The sequence below is a fragment of the Pectinophora gossypiella genome, chromosome Z (assembly GCF_024362695.1).
Source record: "Pectinophora gossypiella chromosome Z, ilPecGoss1.1, whole genome shotgun sequence".
Classification (NCBI taxonomy): Eukaryota; Metazoa; Arthropoda; class Insecta; order Lepidoptera; family Gelechiidae; genus Pectinophora; species Pectinophora gossypiella.
Genome location: NC_065433.1, coordinates 5584905 through 5605471, shown reverse-complemented (window position 1 = coordinate 5605471; position 20567 = coordinate 5584905). Strand labels below are relative to the sequence as shown.

At 36.7% G+C, this 20567-nt stretch overlaps 1 protein-coding gene across 3 annotated transcripts in view; it reads right to left on the bottom strand.

The window, feature by feature from the left end:
* LOC126380092 (alpha-1,3-mannosyl-glycoprotein 4-beta-N-acetylglucosaminyltransferase A-like) overlaps window positions 1-20567 on the bottom strand; it is a 76640-nt gene that overhangs the window by 46386 nt on the left and 9687 nt on the right. For all 3 annotated transcript variants that reach the window (XM_050029315.1, XM_050029316.1, XM_050029317.1), the window contains exon 2: window positions 505-644. In XM_050029315.1, coding sequence (XP_049885272.1) covers window positions 505-644 — 140 coding nt within the window. The remainder of the gene's footprint in view (window positions 1-504; window positions 645-20567) is intronic.

Here is a 20567-nt window from a genome sequence, read left to right as displayed (position 1 = left end):
ACAAAATTACAAGCAATTGGCCGATGCCCATTTGTCAGTCAGTGATCGAGGAACAATGACTCGACAGCTAAATTCAAAACTGAAAAAAAATCAATATATCCCCGCTGTTGGGCACTGGAGGAACCCGCTGCCCAGTATAATAGCTTTACTAAAACAAAATAAAATGGATTTATTAAATGGTTTGGTTTAGGACTACCATCTCGCACATAGTATGCGCGCATAGTCGCACATAGTTTTTGTGATATGTCCCCACTGGGTTTCGAACCCGGGACCTCTGGATCGTGAGCCCAACGCTCAACGACTGCACCACAGAGGCCGTTAAGACACTTTGTTAAATAATAATAAATAAATAAGCCCAAGGTCACCAACCCGCATTGGAGCAGCGTGGTGGAGTATGCTCCATACCCCCTCCGGTTGATTGAGGGGAGGCCTGTGCCCAGCAGTGGGACGTATATAGGCTATTTATGTATGTTAAGCCCAAGGTCAGATTAAATGTGGACTTACCGTTGTAGGAGCTGAACACGACGATAGTATAGACGAACGTGGCGAGTAGCACTGCGCAGACGGCGATCCGCTTCCGGAGTGCGCACACGCAGGTAGCGATCACGCGAATCAGTCCCACCATCGTAAAAAATATTATGCGTCTGCAAACAAAACATCAGTTCATCAATCTGCATTCATCATCAGTTAATAAATTATACGCTTCACAAGCTGACGTTCATCGATCTTCTATGAAACGCCAGTTGCAGCTGCTTTTTCAAGTCTCTTCTTCTATCTTGTGGGTTATAAGGTGGATTACCACCTCAGCAACTCTGCCCAAGTGCAAGTTTTTCCAAGAGAGCAAAATAGATATATCCAAAAAAAAGCTATACGTCGCTTATTTTCAATATAGGATCATCGAAAAGCACTTATTGATAGTCAAGATTCTATTATAGTCAAAATTATATTCTAGAACATAAATCTACCACAACTTTGAAATGTGTTACGTTGAGGAGAGGCGTTTGATACGCCTAAAAATTTCCTCATAATGTTTTGTATAACATAACATAAACTTTATTGCACAAACAGGAAAATACAAAACAAATGTGTACAATAGCCGGCCTTATTGCTCAATAGCAATCTCTTCCAGGCAACCTTTAAGTATAGGAGATATTTAATATTACATAATATTTGTACGTAAAGAAATAAATACAAAGATAGATACATTTACGAGTATTACAGATACATCTACATAATAATAATACACATTATGATTTTTATATTAAATAAATATCAATATTCACATAATTATTTATGTAGGTACGTCTAACGGCATTCACTACTTAGCCGAACATATGAGACAACTCTAGAGAAAGTTGCACCCGATTAGTTCTTATAATACTACACAATACAGAACTAGTGGACAAATCGTAAATATCAAATTCTTCCACGCAACATTTGGATAAATGAACTCAAAAAATCTCAAGTATGTTGTATTAAAAATAGTAAAGTAATGTTTCTACTGGAAAGCACGTCGCGTTTGTCACCGTTAACTGTCCCATTTAACTGGTTGTTATGTCGACCGGTTAAGGTTCCTTATCTAGCAAGTAGCGGTCAAAGTACCTGCGCATTAGTTACAGTAGTTTTTCGATCTCTTCTTTTGTGATGAGGAGAAACCTTTGGAATTTTTACTTGTCTTCTAAGAAGTACTACTTTAATAGAACTTATATTTAGTTTGAAATTAAAAGGAAAATATGGTCGAAATTCGAATTAGCCATATTTTCGAATAATAATATGATTTGCATTATTTGTGTAATTGTTACCTACTAAAATACGAAACAAGCTTCATTTTATCATTTTATGACTTTCCTCACTTTCAGGTTATAGTTACCGGGAAGTTATCACCATAGACTAAGGAATAACACTACATATAGAACAGTAATTATCTGCTCCCCACCAGCGACGGAGCTTGATTTTTGTTAACCGCGTTTTTGTAGCGATGCAAATACGGGTTAATGGTGCGTCAAAACACAAATCCATAGACAACAAAACGCTGCGTGTAGTTTGCGCTGTCTGTTTATCGAATAGGCTAGTTTCCAACTAGTCAAATCAGTTACTTTTTACTTTTTTCAAAACACGAAATTACTATGGAATTTGAAAAATTAAGTGACGTCATAGAAAAACATAAGTTAAATTTCGCACTTACTATTACATTTTTGTTTATTAAAATTCATAAATAAGTTAAATAGAAAAAAGATAACTTTTTTGTTACCTTTAGATCTGCCTTTATTTAGTAAGACCAACACTTAACATGCCTTCCAAAGCACGGATCATCTTACTTTTGGACAATCAGGTGATCAGCCTGTAATGTCCTAACCGAACTAGGGATCAGAAAGTATTTTTTGTGATATTTTACACTCGGGATTTGAACCAGGGATCTCCGGCTCACAAGCCTTACGCTCAACCACTGGACCATGGAGGCTGTTAGATCTATAACAAAGCAATAACAAACATACGTACATCATCATGCACAGAGCCGCAAGTAATCAGAAGACAACTAGCAACTAGCAGTGACTTTTGATAGTACTGGCGAGCATGAAGAATTTAATGAGAGTGGAAGAAGCGAAAGTGGTGTGTCAGGTTCGTAGTAAGTGGAATTCTGTGGTCTCTGCCTACCCCCAATGGCGGCCCTAGGGCGGTGCGAGCGGTGCGACCGCACCAGGCGCCGAATTGGTGGGGGGAGGCGTTAAAATGAACCAAGCGGTCCACCTTGGCCGTAAACTAACATTTTTAAAACATTTAAATGGGTAAATTTCGGTGGCCGTAAACTGATCGAAAAATTTTCTATTTTAAGGGGTGCCACTTTGAGGTCTCGCACCACCTAATTATTTTGCTAGTGCCGCCACTGCCTACCCCAATGGGGTAAATGAGGAAAAGGCGTGATCTTATGTAGAACGGAAGAATATTATGAGTTACGTTCACAATGTCATCAGAATCCGTATCCCTCGAGTCGAACTCTTAAAATGCACAATAGGTAGGTATTTACAATGAACAGTGACTTTCCGTTCCCGAGAATATTTTCTCACTTTGAGAACGTTTTCGGCAATAGAAAAGGCGCAAAACTTATGTAAAAAGAGGTTTATTATCTAACCTTTAGACAGACAACATCAGAGTCCAAGAAAGAACAATTTAAAAAAGGAAAGTAATCAGTGTCCTTACTATAAAAGTTTTTACCACGGAAACATTCACACTTTGGGAACGGCACAAACATAAATGTTTTTTTATTAGTTTTATAGTAAAAGTTTTTACAAAAAAATCATTTTTTATTTTCTTTTCATACCCACGCCCACATTAAGTATAACCGGATTAACTAGCGTTGTAATTTTATAATTCTTCGAAATTAATATAATTAATGTATATCGAAAAAAAATCTGTCTAGGACGGGACTTGTACCCGCAGCTCTTATCAAGCCGGGACGAGTGTGTTGACCATTACACCACCGGTTCCTCCTCCTGTCCATGCGAAATTCTTTCGATCTATGTATCGTCATTAAACCGACGCCAAATCACGGGTAAATTTTATAAAAATAATAAAAAAAAACATTGAAATGAATATATATCGTTAAATTAATATAAATCGTTACTTCTTTGAATTTTATTTTTAATGCATCTGATTCGTTGAAGTGACAGACTGTAGCTATTGCAGTTGGAATCATGGCATAAATACAAGTTCAATCGATTACGACCAGCTGTTAGGTCGGGGTGTGGTCGCATGACTAAGTTGAGCTTCGTACCACTAAGCTCAAGACTCACATGTACCGGGAACATTCCAGATTATATGCGCCATCAGAGTAATCCGAGCGCACAAAAGTAAAAATTCTGACAACTTCCCTCACGGCGCACCCACATCTTTCGATATTGAAACCGTTTTCATTCTACAAAAAAGGGCAATCAGATCTATCTACAAACTGAGATGCCGCGATTCTCTCAGAGAATTTTTTAAAGAGATTTCCATTATGACTGTACCTTGTCAATACATATATATGAACATTATGTACGTTAGGAAAAATTTACACTTATATTTAAGAAACTGTGATAAGCACAAATACAACCTAAGGAATAAGAACAAATTAGCAGTTCCTAGTTCCAGACTATCCAAAATTAGCACATCATTTGTAGCGCTGTGTGTGCGATACTATAATAAGATACCAGAAGATGTACTAGGCCTTTCGGGAAATATGTTTAAGAATGTTATAAAAACTACTTTAATCAGTAAAGCTTATTATAAAGTAGGAGACTATCTTAAGGATAATAATATTAAATGGATTACTTCAGCTCAACACAAAAAAGACAAGAATGTTTGCAATAAAAACTTGGCCCTAAAATACTGAATTTGAAATAACTTTGTAAGTGGATTAAAAAGGATTGTGAAACACTTGATGATATTTGAACAGTAGAGTACTTTTTCTTTTTATATCCAGGCGGAGGATTTTTGAGCTTCTTTTTATAAGTGGTGCATGCTCGCCTCGAAATGTTCGTGTACGCGGTGGCGTCCGGAAGTCGGGTCGCACCTTTCCCTCAAAAATGTGCGAAGGGAGCGATGGCTGGCTTTCGCGTCAACTCGTGATCGGGTGCTGCGTATGTGGACAGGCCTGCTTCTGACAGGGAGCTCATAAAACACTGTTTCTGTGATAAAGTCACATAAACTCTTTATGTTTCACTTTCCTTCCACCGACTGTAATTGGAATACCATTGTATTTAAGTCTATAAATTATGTAATACAAACTGGATTAAAAGAAAAGAAAGGAAAACATGAAACAGTAGGACTAGGGCCCTGTGCTGGGAGGTTTTCTGGCCACGTCTTTCCCTCAGCGTTACAGATTCCGATGTGGTAGTAGTTTTACAGCTAGTTACATAATATGTAATTTAATTATGTCTGACGTTCAAAAAGCGCTAACTTTGTGAGCCAATTTTGAAAAATAAATATTTTTGAATTTTTTTTGAATTTTTGAATTCGCAATTATAAAAGTATGTATTTTTATTCTGTATTATGGTATGGATTACTTTTATATTGCTCGGCAACCGAAGTATAGATTATCGGGGGATCTACTTTTACAAACGAAAGGATAGATTTACAATCGTTTGAGAACTCTACTGAATCCTGACATATTAAGAAACTCAATGATCTCGCGTGATCCCTCAATGAGCTCAATGAGCTCTTTCTTGTTACCTTTTTACGCTTAAACCACTGAACCGATTTACATAAAACTTGGAAAGGAGATAGTTTAAGATTGGAAGAAGAATATAGTTTTTATTACTGAAATCACCCTTTAAAGGGATGATAAGGAAAACAAGGGGAGTCGCGGAGGGAAAGCTGGTGGTATACTTACCATAAAACAGTTCCTTCATAAGATCAGGGGATTTAAAAGAAAGAAAGAAAGAAGAGAGGCAATTAATCTAAGAAAGCAATATTGCTATTTAAAATTTGTTGGCATTGCGCGCTTATTTTTATAATATATGCGCAAATGTCACATTGCAATATTGCTTTTTAGATGAATTATTGTTACCATGTGACCTTTTTAACCACCCAGATGGGTATACTGGATTCGTCCAGGATACCTATATAGATTATTGTCATCAACTACAATTAGAGTAATTTCGCTCCCAAGTAGGTAGTTAATGCCATCCGAATGAAACCTACAACAATCATCATCATCATCATCTCCCTAGCATTATCCCGTTTTTCACAGGGTCCGCTTACCTAACCTGTAGATTTGATAGGTGCGATTTTTTACAGCCCGCGAAGGGAAATCCAACCTAATACAGGTTAGGTCACATACTTCCGAAAATGCATTAAACCTACAACAATACGGGTAAGAAAAATAGTTCGCTAAGTTGTTCATTCATAATTGAAGTAATACTAATTTCCGCTTGACTACGTAAGGCCAGGAACGTGAAATTGCCTATTCATTGACGCATTGAGTTTTACACTGATTATTGCGAAAAGTTTCCGGATTAGAATCCATTGTTGTTATAGAGGTCAGTGTTTCCGTAAACACGCTGTACACTTTTATGAAAATCAAACGTCATTAATGGCCGCCTCCGTGGTCCAGTGGTTGAGCGTTGGGCTCACGATGCGGAGGTCCCGGGTTCGATTCCCGGTAGACCACAAAGTAATTTTTGTGATATGTCCCCAGCGGGATTCGAACCCAGGACCTCCGGATCGTGAGCCCAACGCTCAACCACTAGACCACGGAGTGTGCGTCACTGGTATAAAATATAAATAAAAACATTATGCTTGACATTTAGAAATGGACCGTATTATTAAAAATTAATAAAAAAGGCAGAATAAGCAACACCCATCCCATGATGTTTAAAGGGTAGAAGAAAGATTAGAATGCGGTGTTGCCATAATATACAATATTCGTTGAGGTCGTTGGAATAGACTATCAAGATAGAACTATATATGGAGACAAGTTGCCAGCGTTGGCTATCTATATGGATAGTGTTAAAGTACTTAACAAACAACCCAACAACCCTTAGGAGAATTAACATTGCGAACTGCAGTGAACTGCGCTATTAGATTAGTGGAATCTATGCATGTTTGTCACTCTGAAATGGTCTAAAATGGACGTGAAGCTAATTTCATTGCGAGCTTGTGCTCTAACTTCGTTAATTAACTACATTTTCCGGATTTCCATTCCGTTTCAACGTGTTTACCAAAAATATTTTTAATTAATCACCAACCCTGGTCTATCTGTGTATCCTTTGATATCCCGTTGAAATTATCATAGAATATGTGGTATTTTAACAAGTAATAAAAAGAACAAAAAGTTAAAAGGGTGCCACACAAGAAACGTGTTCCTTTCAAGATTTTCTTGATTACGCTCTGAAGTAAAAACGGTAGCTGAATGATAACCAAGCTTATTTTTTTTTGACGTGACTTATTGTAGATTTGCCACAGATGGCATTAAATACTTGGCCGGACAAATGGGGAGCGCTGAAAGCCGATACAACGTTTAAGACAACAGGCCTGAGGGCGCCCAGTTGGGCGCGAACCTCGGCTCAGGACGTCGTCTGAGAGTAAAAATATTTGAAAGAATTAATCGACCGTAGATAAGCGCTGATTAAGGGAAATCGTAGACCACGCCGGCGGGATAGGTATCGGGGTGATAACCAAGCCTGTCTACTATATTTAATTGAAATACGAATTTAAATACACATTACTTACACTGGCGGCACGCTATCATGGCCGTTTTGACGTTTGTCCCGCCCATCAAGTTTCGTATTAATTACCAATTACGTTAAAGGAGCAAATAGCTGTACTTTATTGTGTTCATGAAGTTTCATATTAATTTAAAAATATATTATCGGAGCGAAATGCTGTGCGATGTACGACGACGTAATAACGTCGCGTCTAGACGAGTGGCTAGTTTTGTGGGTGTATCTAGTATAGTTTGAGAATCTAAATAAAAATAGGGCTTTGTGGCTCAGTGGTTGAGAATTAGGCTCACGATCCGCAGGTCACGGGTTCGAATTCCGGTTCAGACATATCGCAAAAATCCCTTCGTGATATTTAGTTTGGTTAGGACATTACTGGTTGTACGAATATAAGGTCCGTGCTTCGGAAAGCTCGTTCAGTCCTGGTCCTGGTTACTACTTACTTGTGTAACTATGTTGGTGTTACAAGTGTTACGTCAGTTATGGTGACCCAAAAATAATAGATCATATACCTTACAACCCACACGATAGAGGAAAAATAAAAAATATTTAAAACGAGAGTGAAATCAATTTTATATGAGCTCGTGTTTAATTGATACAGGTAGACGACATTTTATAAGAATAAATAAGAATAAATTACTTTTGAATTTGAATGATCAAAGAACGCCACACACAAAGAAACGTACTTAGCAATTTTCCGGCTTCACGATTCAGCGTATTGCAAAGTGAATGTGAAAAGCCACACTAATAATATTCTTCCTTTTATTCTGTATCCAGAGAGCCAAGCCAAAGTGTATTAGGGTTTCTTGACGCCAGTAGAATAACCAGATGTGTGGATTTGACAGTTTTAAGCCAGTTTTGTTGTGCCTTTCGATGGCAAGTGATTCTCTATTGATTCTATCTGTATTAGAAAGTGCACAAGAGGCAGGTCTAGGCTTACATGTAGTAACCAAATCCAGTTTTTAAAAACTAAGTTCTGGGCGGTTAAAATGGCCACATCGAAGCAAATTCAAATTCAAATGTATTTATTGCATTGCTACAGGTCAAGAAGGTCTTAAACAATATTACATAGGTACATCCACTGCAGCATACCAGTCTAGGTGTACAATTTTTAATTCTAATATATTTAAATTACAATTTCAATTCATCTAAGAAAGAAATATTGCTATTTGCATTGCGCACTTACTTTTATATGCGCAAACGTCAATTTAATCCAGATATTAGAAAAAAACCCAATCAAAATTTTATATTGGTGTAACCCCACAACATTAAGTTAGGTTAGGTAAAACGTGTACCATATCAGCGAGATGCATATTCAATTCGCCCGGGATTTTAAAATTAAAAAAAAATGACAGATATGACTTAAAATAAAAATAAGGATGTGTCTGCACCAATCGGGGCCACAGGCATTTTTCATAAAAGTGGTAAAAATTAAAAAAATGACATGGTTGTCTTATATGTTGTATTATACTACTTACTTATTCATAAATTAGTTTCTAATATGCTAATAGATTATGTGCATCACGTCGTTGCAATAAGAGTTAGAGTCAGTTGTAGCACAATAGGTACTTTACTGTTTTATTTATTATACGTAGAGTGGAGCCCGAGTTAATTTTTTTTTGTATTTTAATCTTTAAATATACATTTATATGCAATCAAAAAGAATTGATAAACAAGTTGTCATGTTATTGTTGTTAGCATCCATGCTCTACAAAAGTGAAAGTCACTCACTCACTAACTGACTCACTCGTCATGAAATCTCAGGAACTAAAAATGCTTCTAGTCTAAAATTTTGGTCTCAAATAGGGGGTTTTAGGGCGAAGGTGCTCACTAAGGCGGGATTTTGCGAAATTCAATCCCTAAGGGGTAGAAAAAAAAGGTGTGAAACTTCTATATTTTTAATACAGGAGTTTCCAAATTACTAGATAACACTCAATATTTAATTAAATTAAAATATAATTCAATTATTTTTCAACCCTTACAAAGGGTTGAAATAGGGGCGTAAGTTTCTATGGAAAAAAAATATTTTTAAAGCTCATAGTTACTTACGAGTATTTTGGTACACTTCGGTAAGTCAATACAGATAAATTTCTAAGGGGAATTGGTTTAAGGAAAGTCTAGTCGCAATGTTTGAGTTCAGTTCTGTTCAAACTGTTTTGACTACGCAACCATAAGATCGTACATAATCATATCGTCACTGGAAAGGCAAAATTACGTAAGCGCCAAAAGGCCATTTCGAGAAAAAGCCGTTTAAAGTTTCATTTTTTCGTTTTTTTATCATAACTTTTTACCCAATTATCCAATTTAGATGATGTCAAAGTAAGGTTACATTGTTTTTTAATTTTCTATGTCCAGCATATATATTGATTTTTATTATTTTTTATATTATATTATTTTTTTATTATTATTTATTAATCGATTTTTTTTTCTTTTTTTAAGGATTCGCACATATATACCACCGAAACGCATTTTTCGGAAATATCGTTTTCCTCACGACGTAAAATTGTAAATTGTAAATGGATTTAGTTTAAGGAATTAAATTCCCAGATTAGGTACTCGCGAAACAGGCCTGTTTTATATCAGACTGCGATGCAAGCATGGATATTTATTATAAATTTCCGTTCCCCTCCCCCCTGTTCTAATCTGTCTCATCCACCTTTTTTTTACCTTTGATGGGTTTGCTCTTGGCCCTGACTTGCCCGAAGGCATTGACGAGGCCTAAGATCGAGCTCGCGCAGAAGGTGCCTGTTCATTCTGGCCTTGTAAGCACCCGGGTTATATGCATTCGGAAATACAGAAGACTGCAAATACATATTTCCACTCCCTTCCACCATGCTATACCAGGATCTAATCTAAACTTTATTCAACGCGAAGTTTATTTTTAATTTTAAATTGCATGTACATGACAGTTTTCCAACGAGCGATCGAATGCCGGTGAGTAAAAATAACCGTAGACGTGAACAACGTTATGGCTCGTAAATCTTATATCTACCTTATGTATCCATAGTTGTAGTCAAATTGTTACGGCTTATAGACACAGTAATATCTACATCTATTTTGAACTAAAATTAAAAAGAAATACACGAGCTAGATGCGACAACAAACACTTCAGAACCCCGATACCGATCCCGCCGGCGTGGAAGACGATTTCCCTCATTCAGCGCTTCTCGCTATCGACTTATTAGTGTCGATTAAATCTTTCAAATATTATCCTCTCAGACGACGTGACTCCCTGAGCAGAGGTTCGCATCCAACTGTCTGTTGTCTTAAATTTTGTTCCGGGTGAGATGTCTCAGAGCTCCCCATTTGTCCGACCAAGTAGTTACTGCCATTTACGTCAAATCTACGTCACACATACCAGTTACGTTAAAAAGAAGGCAGCAAAGGATCGGTCATTGTGGCGAGCCTTGGTGGAGGCTTATGTCCAGCAGTGAACGATTTTCTGCTGCTGATGATGACACGAGCTCTGTTGCTTTACTTCCCAGACATGTCGTTAAAATCTTCAAAGCAATTGTGCTCATCATAATTAACAAATATTTGAAAAATATATTTGGTGGATATCCCAACTATTCGCACAAAGCGCTTCGCACCGTCCTTCATTATGCGCACTGCTAGGGAGTGGAATTCTCTGCCGTCTTCTGTATTTCCGAATGCATAAAACCCGAGTGCTTTCAAGGCCAAAATAATCGGGCACCTTCAGGGCAAGCTCGCTCCATATTAAGCCTTATCAATGAGTCTGGGGCCAAGAGCAAACCTATCTCGGGTCTTCATAATTATCAGAAGTGGGTGCAAGATCTCTTATAATTACTAAAGCTGAAATATTCCCAATTGCGCTAGTAGAGGTTCATCCATAGAAAGATGAAGCTTTCTGTTAGACCAACGTGGTAGGTGGTGAGCTGTATCGCCGTCTATAATTATCGACCCAATTGTATTAGTGAAAAAGTGTACTGTTTTGGTAACCTAACTATAAATTTGTTGCTATGTCAAGGATGTTGACATTAATTATTTTGTTTCTAGCCCTCATTGTCGGCGATTGTTTATAGAACCGGCATACCTAGCCAAAATAACTGGCGCACGCGCATATGAATGAGTATAATGTGACGTCATTTGGAACTCGCTTTGTGTTGACCCTGGTTATAGTTGATGCCAACTATAAAGTATTTTTTTATGAAATCGACTTATATTGTCTGGCGGTTTACCATGCCGTTCATCATTATGCTAGGGCTTTTTAAATCGGCTGCTGATTGCTTGTGGTTCTGCTTACCCCATTAAGGATCACGACTTATTAGTAGAGTATGTATGTTGCCTTGCGGAATTTATATAGTGTGCCTAGAATTGCTATAACCGAGCCGTGTTTAAAGACTACATAGTAGATTTCTTCATAGAAACATAAACAAGAACGGTTGCAGAATCCACTACTATAGATAGATAGATAAAACACTTTATTGAGCACAATGGACACAAAATACAGAGATAAGGACAGCATATACAGAAAAGCACAACAGGCGGTCTTATTGCTCATGCAGCAATTTCATCCAGGCAACCTTTGGGTACAGGAAAGTTTTGTACAAGTATAATAATAGCTATACGTAGAAGTCAGTGGTTACAAAGATCTAGTACTATTCTGAACATAAGTGCTTGGTCGATTTTAATCCGGCCTAGTGTATCATTCATTTTACTAATTCTGCCTCCATAGTCTAGTGGTTAGAGAAAAACGTAATAAAATATCGGAATTATTATTAAGATTTTCTTGATTAAAATTCATAAATAAGTTACATAGAAAAAAGAAATTGTTATTCGTTAGTTTTAGATCTGACTTTAGGTAGTAATCAGAATTTCATAATTTATCTTTTACCTAGTGCACGACTCAAATTAGGTCGTCATGTATCAGAATTTGAATTCAGAACTAATTATTTTATTGACGTTTTGTTCATGTAGGAATCTGACCGAAGACTAGGCTGTATGGGCTAAGATGCCCAAATGGGCAAATAAAAAAAAAGTCATGTGGGCATCAAAACAAAACAACAACAAAAAATAGTTCTTAATTCAAATTCTGATACATATTCTTCTGAGGGACGTTAAGAAAATTAAAGCACTGTAGCTAATACATAACAGAACCGTCAAAAAGGAACTTTTAGTAATTTTAAATTGGGTTTATTTGAGACTGACACTGTTACATGGTAAAAAATGAAGATCAAAGAGAGTGTGTGTTGCCACAGTATAATTATGTGAATTAGGTATCATAGGGTATCATTTATTAATAACGGTAGACATTTCATAAAATATGAAGTATTGAATTATTAAGGGTTTTACTCCTACATGGAAACGCAGCCATGACCCATGGGTTAATAATACTTAGTTGATACTTTCCGTTCGTTTTTTATTCATATGACTGGAAATTTGTTAAAGAAATTGTCTGAAAAGGAACATGCGCTACTAGGTATAGGTACGGTCACGAGCATTAATATGTATACACTTTGGTACCATCTCACATTAACTTTTTGACAAATTGAACTGTAAGTCTCACTAAATGTTAAATATGTTAGTCCGACAGAGTCCTAAAGTGGGTACATTATATTGCTCATGACTGTACATGGCGTCCGTAGGTAATGAAATTGATTAATATTTAGTACCTACTTAAAGTAATAGAAATTGGGGCTAAATCAATGTGGTAGGGAAATGGAAAATGCCTTTTTTCTTCTAAAACTATAACCTTATGGCTTTGTCGTAGTCGAGTAAAAAGATAAGCGTGTTTAGGGTTCCGTACCCAAAGGTAAGAAACGGGACCTAGTTGCTAACACTCCGCTGTTCCATCCGTCATTCCGTCTGGCACCAGGCTGTATCGCATGAACCGTGATTCAGATAGTTGAAATTTTCATAGATGGAGTATTGCTTTTGTAGCTATACCTACTTAACAAAAAATACAAAAAAATATATTAAATAAATATTTAAGGGGGCTCCCACACAACAAACGTTATTTTTTTGCGCGTTTTGGCTCGATGTTAATAACGGTAATAGGTAATAATTTTATAAGAAATATTTAGTAATAATTTTATTTTTCTATTTCAAATTAAATTAAATATTTATGGGGGCTCCCACACATAATGGTACGGAACTCTTCGTGCGCGATTCCGATTCGCACTTGGCCGGTTTTTTTTAGTTTTTGTAGTGTTGCTGATGTGGCGTCCTCTCATAATATTTTGTATCTTTCTTTCAATAAGTATGATACTAACCGAGTCATACACATAATATTGGATCGTGCAGACCAGTAAAAGTTACCAGGAGTTTTAATTTCCTTAAATCGAAAACAGTCTATGCAACTATAGTGTTAAAGAGTAGGAACAGGAAATACCTATCTGTACATAGGTACCTATGTACAGGTAGGTACACATTGTACAAGTTTCTCTCTGTGAGTTTCCCTAAGCACGAATGAGTGCTATTAATACAAAAAGTCCTATAGGTAATAGGTTATTCCGTTGATTTTGTGGCAAATAAAGTATTAAAGACTTTCTGTCGCATTGCCGCTCAGTTTAAAAGCGACCGAGTAATAATTGAATTGGACATTTTCAAATAACTACAAATAAAGTAGAGGAAGGAAAATTGCTGTGTGCGTTCGAGTTTAATACAATTTTAAGCTTTAAGCTTTATTGTTTGTTCGCGTCGTAATGCACTCTAATCTAGTGCCTCAGAATTCTGTTCTTATAATATATTAAGTAAGTATATTAATTAACACATAACATATTATACGACTATATTCCAATTGGGGTGTCAAATGCACATCCATCGCAAAATGGACTTCATCGACTTCTCGAAAGGTAGAGGTTTTACCTTTTTTACCTTTTGTTATACCTTTTTTTTCGAGAGAAATCTGCAATTACTAAATTGTATGACGTAATACTGAAATGAATCTGCTTTGAATAGGTACGTATGTCATTGTTTAAATGTACATACTGGACCTAATGATGACGCGACTGATAATACGCGACGCATTATCCGTTAGAAATGAACAAACGCACCTTTCTCCCCCTCCCGCTCCAATTCGCATCGAGCGCAGACCTCCCCCCTCTTAGTCTTGCTGTAGTCTTAAATGGGGCGCGCGGGCTGGGTCTCGCTCGCACTTACCGAGTTAGGCGACACAAGGAACGAATGAGATTTTTGTATGGAATGCCGGGGTGTGCTTTTAGTCGAAGTAAGCCGGGTATAACCAAATTCACCAAATTGGAGACGTCTTTAGAAACGGTTTAGTACGATGTACTCTGAACCGGCGTGAGTGTATGCAGCGATTGATGAATGTGAAGGATGCAATAAAAGTGTGTTAGGATCGAAGCAAATGGAATTCTATAGTTTCTGCTTACCCCGGTGGGAAATAGGCGTGAGTTTATGTATGTATGTAAATAAGCCGGGTATAAGTAATATGGTACCCCCTACCCCCTCCATACCCCCTCCGGTTGATTGAAGGGAGGCCTGTGCCCAGCAGTGGGACGTATATAGGCAGTTTATGTTATGTTATGTAAGTAATATGGTAATCGGGATGTCGTGTCGAGTACTCGTAAATGAAGCGTTATTGAAATGGAATCCCCCAAACTCACATGCGTTTGGACGTACCAAGTGTGCATCAGTGTTCTAAACGCCTTACATAAATTACCATCACGAGTGCGAAAGTGTACTGTTAAACGCTCGGTTCTTGATAGTCAATGAAGCGTTTCGTTTCCTATTTCTCAGGAACAAGTACAATTTTGATGTTCTATTCTTTTCGGAGTGTACTTTTTTACCTGACTGCGCCGAAGCAAAAAGGTTGGTTATTTATTTTACCCACTTGACCGCTATGTATGTATGTATGCACGTCTGTTCATTCCTGACTTCTAAACCACTTGTCCGAATGTAACAAGTGAGGTGTTGTAAGAAGCGTCTTGATTGGTGGTTATAGGCTATGTGACAGCATCCTAAATTCAATGTGGCGTCCTCTAGTGTCGTAATTATACAGGTTGTTAGGGACATCGTAACGAAAACTTTGAGGGATGATTCAGATCAAAATTCATGATTTTATTAATTTTTTAAAATTATTTTCAATTCTCTACTTTTGCGATGAAAAATTCCACTTGATATTAACTCAGAATAATCAGCTGAATCATCCCCCTCACTGTTCGTTACGATGTCACTTACACCCCGCACAAGTACATAATGTAGCCATACAAGTAGGTTTGGGTGTTAGTGACACCGTAACGAATACTGAGGGAGATGATTCAGACCATGATTCTGAGTTGATATCAAGTGGAATTTTCAGTCAGAAAATTCATGAAAATGTTTGTTGTTTTTTTTAATTATTTTCTGTTCCATACTTTTGCGACGGAAAATTCCACTTGATATCATCTCAGAATCATGGTCTCAATCATCCTTCAAAGTTTTCGTTACGACGTCACTAACACCCTGTATATATAGATAGAGCCTTATTTTATACATTCCTAATGTAGATCTGCGCAACGCACTAAGTATATTTGAATATGGAATGAGAGGCATTCAGCTTCCAATCAATATGGCCGACTTGTTTTTCCGTTTTCTAGCTTTATGGTTATTCTCAGTATTGAACCAGTACTATATTTTATCATTGCTTACCTTGCCTACCGAACCGCCTGAATGAGAACACTTCTGTAAACAGTAGATATGTATTATTACCAACTATTTAATTGGAAATGTAGTTGTAAGCTTGTATGTTATTTGAATACCGAAAAATATAAGTAATAAGTATTAAAATTATACATAACCTATCCAGGGATACGGGTGAAGATACAGTACGGCAATGCAGTACGGTAGGGGCAAGCCACAGGGACTGTAACCTGGAACCTGACAGAGGGCAGCAGTAACTATTAGTACTATTCACACGCAGAGGACAGGAGTCCTAGCTCGGCTTTGAAACAGACTAATCTGGGCGCCATCCCATTCGCGTCAGAGTATTGCGGAGCGGAGCGCAAGAAGGGAAACCACTGCCCTATGTTTGCCTAAAAAAGTAGCATGGTGAGTAATATAAATAAACGAGAAGGCAATACCGACAAGAACGGGGCTCTTAAATTGATGATGACATAACCTATGTTATTTCCCTTTTACAAAATATATTTTTTTTGCTGGAATGGGAATGAATAAAAAGCATAAAACACGTTCAAAGGACGCTTATCTTCCCGTCGTAAACACCGACAGTGGTATAATATAATATCATTATATTGAATAATGGGGTCTACACTTGTCACCATATGGTTTGTGTCCTTCTTAGGAGTTGATCTGATGATTTATACAGCATTTCTGTGGCAACGTCATGTATGGCTGAAAAGTCCAATACGAGAGCGGCAATAGCGTCCGCACGAAGGACGTAACATACGATCCCGACTACCCGATTACTTTAGCCATAGAGGCGGCCAATCAGCTCGCGATACCAAACACTTCAGAACCCCATTACCGACCCCGCCGGCGTGGTCGATGATTTCCCTCATTCAGCGCTTATCGCTGTCGACCCACTAAAGTCGATTAATTCTTTCAAATATTCTTCCTCTCAGACGACGCCCTGAGTCGAGGTTCGCGCCCAACTAGGCACCCTCAGGCCTGTTGTCTTAAATTCTGTGTTCAGCTGGGAGTCCTTATATGGTGTGGATAGTAAATCGACACTTTCATTTTTATGTAAGTATTTTTGTATCGAAATTACCATTCAGCATTCTAATTCTCATTTTTTTGGCTCTGATCACCCTTGATGTGAGTTAATGTAGGTATTTGGTGATATCTTAAATAAGCGTGGCAACACCGCGGCGTACTGGAAAATATACTGTAAACTTCATATAGTGTCATTGACGATTTGTTACACGCATTTTACGCCGGTGACGTAAGTATGAAAAGATCTTGAAAATGTAGGTTAGGCTTCGGTTGTAATGTTTCTATTTCAAGTTATACCTTTCATTTTCTTATCCACTGAAAAGGAAAGGGACGGGTAGTAGATAGGCTAATTTATGGAACACACAAGGCAGAATTTGTAAACAAAAAACTAATGTTTTGCATACGTACAGCGAGACGCCTATCTGAGTTTAATTTATTTATTGTTTAAAATTAACAAGTGAGATTATGTTATGTTACAAAATATGAGAATGTCTTATTGATATTTCAAGAAAACACTGTAATTGGGCGACTTTATCGACTATTCATTAATTTCCATCGTAACACAATCAACGTCTCCTAGAAAAGTCGGGGAAGCTATCCAACCCCGTTATTCATTTCTTTCATTCGCCGCGTAATTTTCACTTCCGTTCCTGCCTTTTCTGTTTACTTACTTTTTAAATTAATTAATTAGTTTTATAACATTTACAATTTTAAATAAGTTATATTAAATAAAGTAACTATAACTAGTTTAGTTTAACTAGTTTATACAACTAGTTTAAATGGTATTAATTTTATTTAATAATATTTTCAATCATTAAAATACTTACTTTTAAATTAAAGGCCCATTTGCTTGGACGATAAAAGTGCAGGTAAATTAATAGTCCATATAAATTTCATCGTTTCGCAACTTTTAACTTTAATCTAGTTAATATTAATGTTGGATATTGAGATATCTCATCATCATCAATTTAAGAGCCACGCTCTTGTCGGTGTAGCATTTTCCATTCCAGTCTATCAAAGGCCAATTCCTTGACTTCCCTATAAGACACGACGTTAACCTTTTCTTTAATCTGTTCCATGTAAGCTCTTCTTGGTCTTCCCCTTCCTCTCTTTCCTTCTATGATGTTTTTAATGAATTCGTCGTGTCTTATATCTACTTGCAGCTAATTAAACTTCTTTCAAAATACGCGTGATCATGGCAGATAACCGATAGGGATACGCATTGTATTTCTGCGGGGTAGTAAATCCGTGTTCGGAGAAGCGTGATTTATATCGCAGTGTTAGGGAAATGACTTAATTTTTTTTCTTCTTTTTTAATTTCACCCTTTGTTTTTGCAGCCAACATTTAAAACAAATTCAATGCGTAAAACTCGACTCTGGTCGATTGAACAGTTCACAGAGTACTCATACGGTACATCGACGCTGACGTCACTAACTGACGCATCTGAAATTTTTAGCGTAACTCATTTGGACCTTTTGTTATTGTCGATAAGACACAAATTATTTTAGCAAAATATTGCAGATACGTCAGTTTGCAAAGTCAGCCACGATATGTTATATTATGTATGAGTTCCCATAATAATAATGTATCCTTAAGCCGTACCTATACCGTTGTGTCGGGTACAGTGTTATCCGATTTCAAAAGCGGGATTGAGCTGTAAAATATGCGGGACTTCAGCCTAAAAGTCAGGAATAAAAAAGTATATATTATAATCATATATAAAAGTATATATTATAATAGTAAATAAAAGTATATATATCGCAATACTTGAAAGAATATGTGAGGATATCACCAGTCCTATTCTTAGTCACAAATTTTAAATAGTATTGTATTGTATTGTACCGTATTGTATTTTTATGATCTATTTTATCATTATTGTTATTTTAAAATTTCATGTTTTACACTTTAACTATTTTATATTTTATTTTGTATAATTGGATTTTTGTATTCTATATTTTTATATTTTACATTGTAATGGGTTTTGTTTTTGCCTTTAATAAAGAATTATTATTATTATTCTATATAATAGGTACTTCTATAATATTTTTGTAAATAAAGATTAAAATATTAACTGGAGAACAATGACACGCGACTTGGAATCAGTATAACTATTATATGATGGGATTTGGGGGTAAAAAGGGATGGCAAAGTTTGAATGAAACTTAGTTTTAATAGTAGGTATTCCCGCCTTTTTTCCTAATCTTTTCCTTTTTACTGAATATTTTTTAAGAAGCTGAGTAAATTCTAATTTTAGCATCGACCTTTAGTAGGAAAACTAAAAACGGGTTTAAACAGTAACACAATACCTGAATACGCCGCCGCCATTATAATTGAAATTAACCTTGAAAGATACGATGTGATTTTAAGAAAGCACGCAAATGTACTTATGTCTGTCTCTCTTATTGGGGGATTTTATTTCGAAGATAAAACTGTTTGAATGTAAGTACGAAAGTAAACACTTTTCTAATCAACTGTATTCATATGTAAAGGTGGCCATGGAAATGACTATTAGCTTTTCATTCCATTGAAATGGCAGTAAAACTAGTGTGGAAGAATCCAATTAATTTCGCCTATAGTTTGACCTTCCAGTGAAAAATCGATTAGGTACCAATTATGTTAATGCATGGGAGTGACGTCATGAGCAATAAATCCTGAGACAAATGGCTGTAAACGTCCCCGCAGACTCCTACCTAAGAACCTAGCCTGAATATTTACACTACCCACACACGACACGACATCCAGTACGATCATACTAACGTGCCGTTGGCTTTTCCTATGAATTTTCCCAAAGTGGGAATGTTCTTCTATCTTGTAGTTGTGAGGTGGAATACCAACCTCATTGACCCTGGCATGGCTCATGTAACGACTACTTACTTACATCAGTAAGCGATAACCGGGACCAACGGATTAACGTGCCGTCGAAGCACGCATCATCTTGCTTTCAGACAATCAAGCGATCAGCCTGTAATATCCTAACCAAACAGGGACCAAAAAGTCATTTTTATGGTATGTCCGGGAATCGAACCCAGGACCCCTGTATCCTGAGCCCAACGCTCAACCATTGGACCACGGAGGTCATTAAAAAACTCTTCAATAGTAAGCAAACACTGGCTGTTTTTTTTATTCAAATTGTACTCTGATTTTATATTTTTTTTATCTGCCTAAAGGCTAGGTAATACAACTCTTGTTACATAACTTTTTTTACCAACAGTAAAGAGAAATGGTACGTCACTGGATATGATAGGTGACAGCCTCTCGCTCGTATAATGTTCGAGTACTCGCAACTTTTATGACATGCCTGTTATTATAATAAACATCTGAATTTTACGGATTATATATTTTTTTTTATTTTACGAACAAAATAAGTCAGAAGAAAGAAAAGAAAAAGAGAGAAGAAGAAGAAAGAAGCGAATGAGTGAGTGAGTGAGTGGAGAGAAGTGTGTCAGGATCGAAGCAAATTGAATTCGGTGGGAAATAGGCGTGAGTTTATGTATGTATGAACGAACATAATATTGTAACCAAATAGGTCGTAGCAAATAGGATAGTATCGAACTAGTCAAATCAGATGAATATACTATGGAATTTGTATGAAAAGCATAGTGACATCATAGAAAAACATAACAAGTAAAATTTTATAAAATTTAAAATTCAGGCTTTTCGGCGGGAAACGGGAACGGGACAGTTGCTTTCTTCATTGAGTAATCTAAATAATTAATACGAAGTGGTGTTTT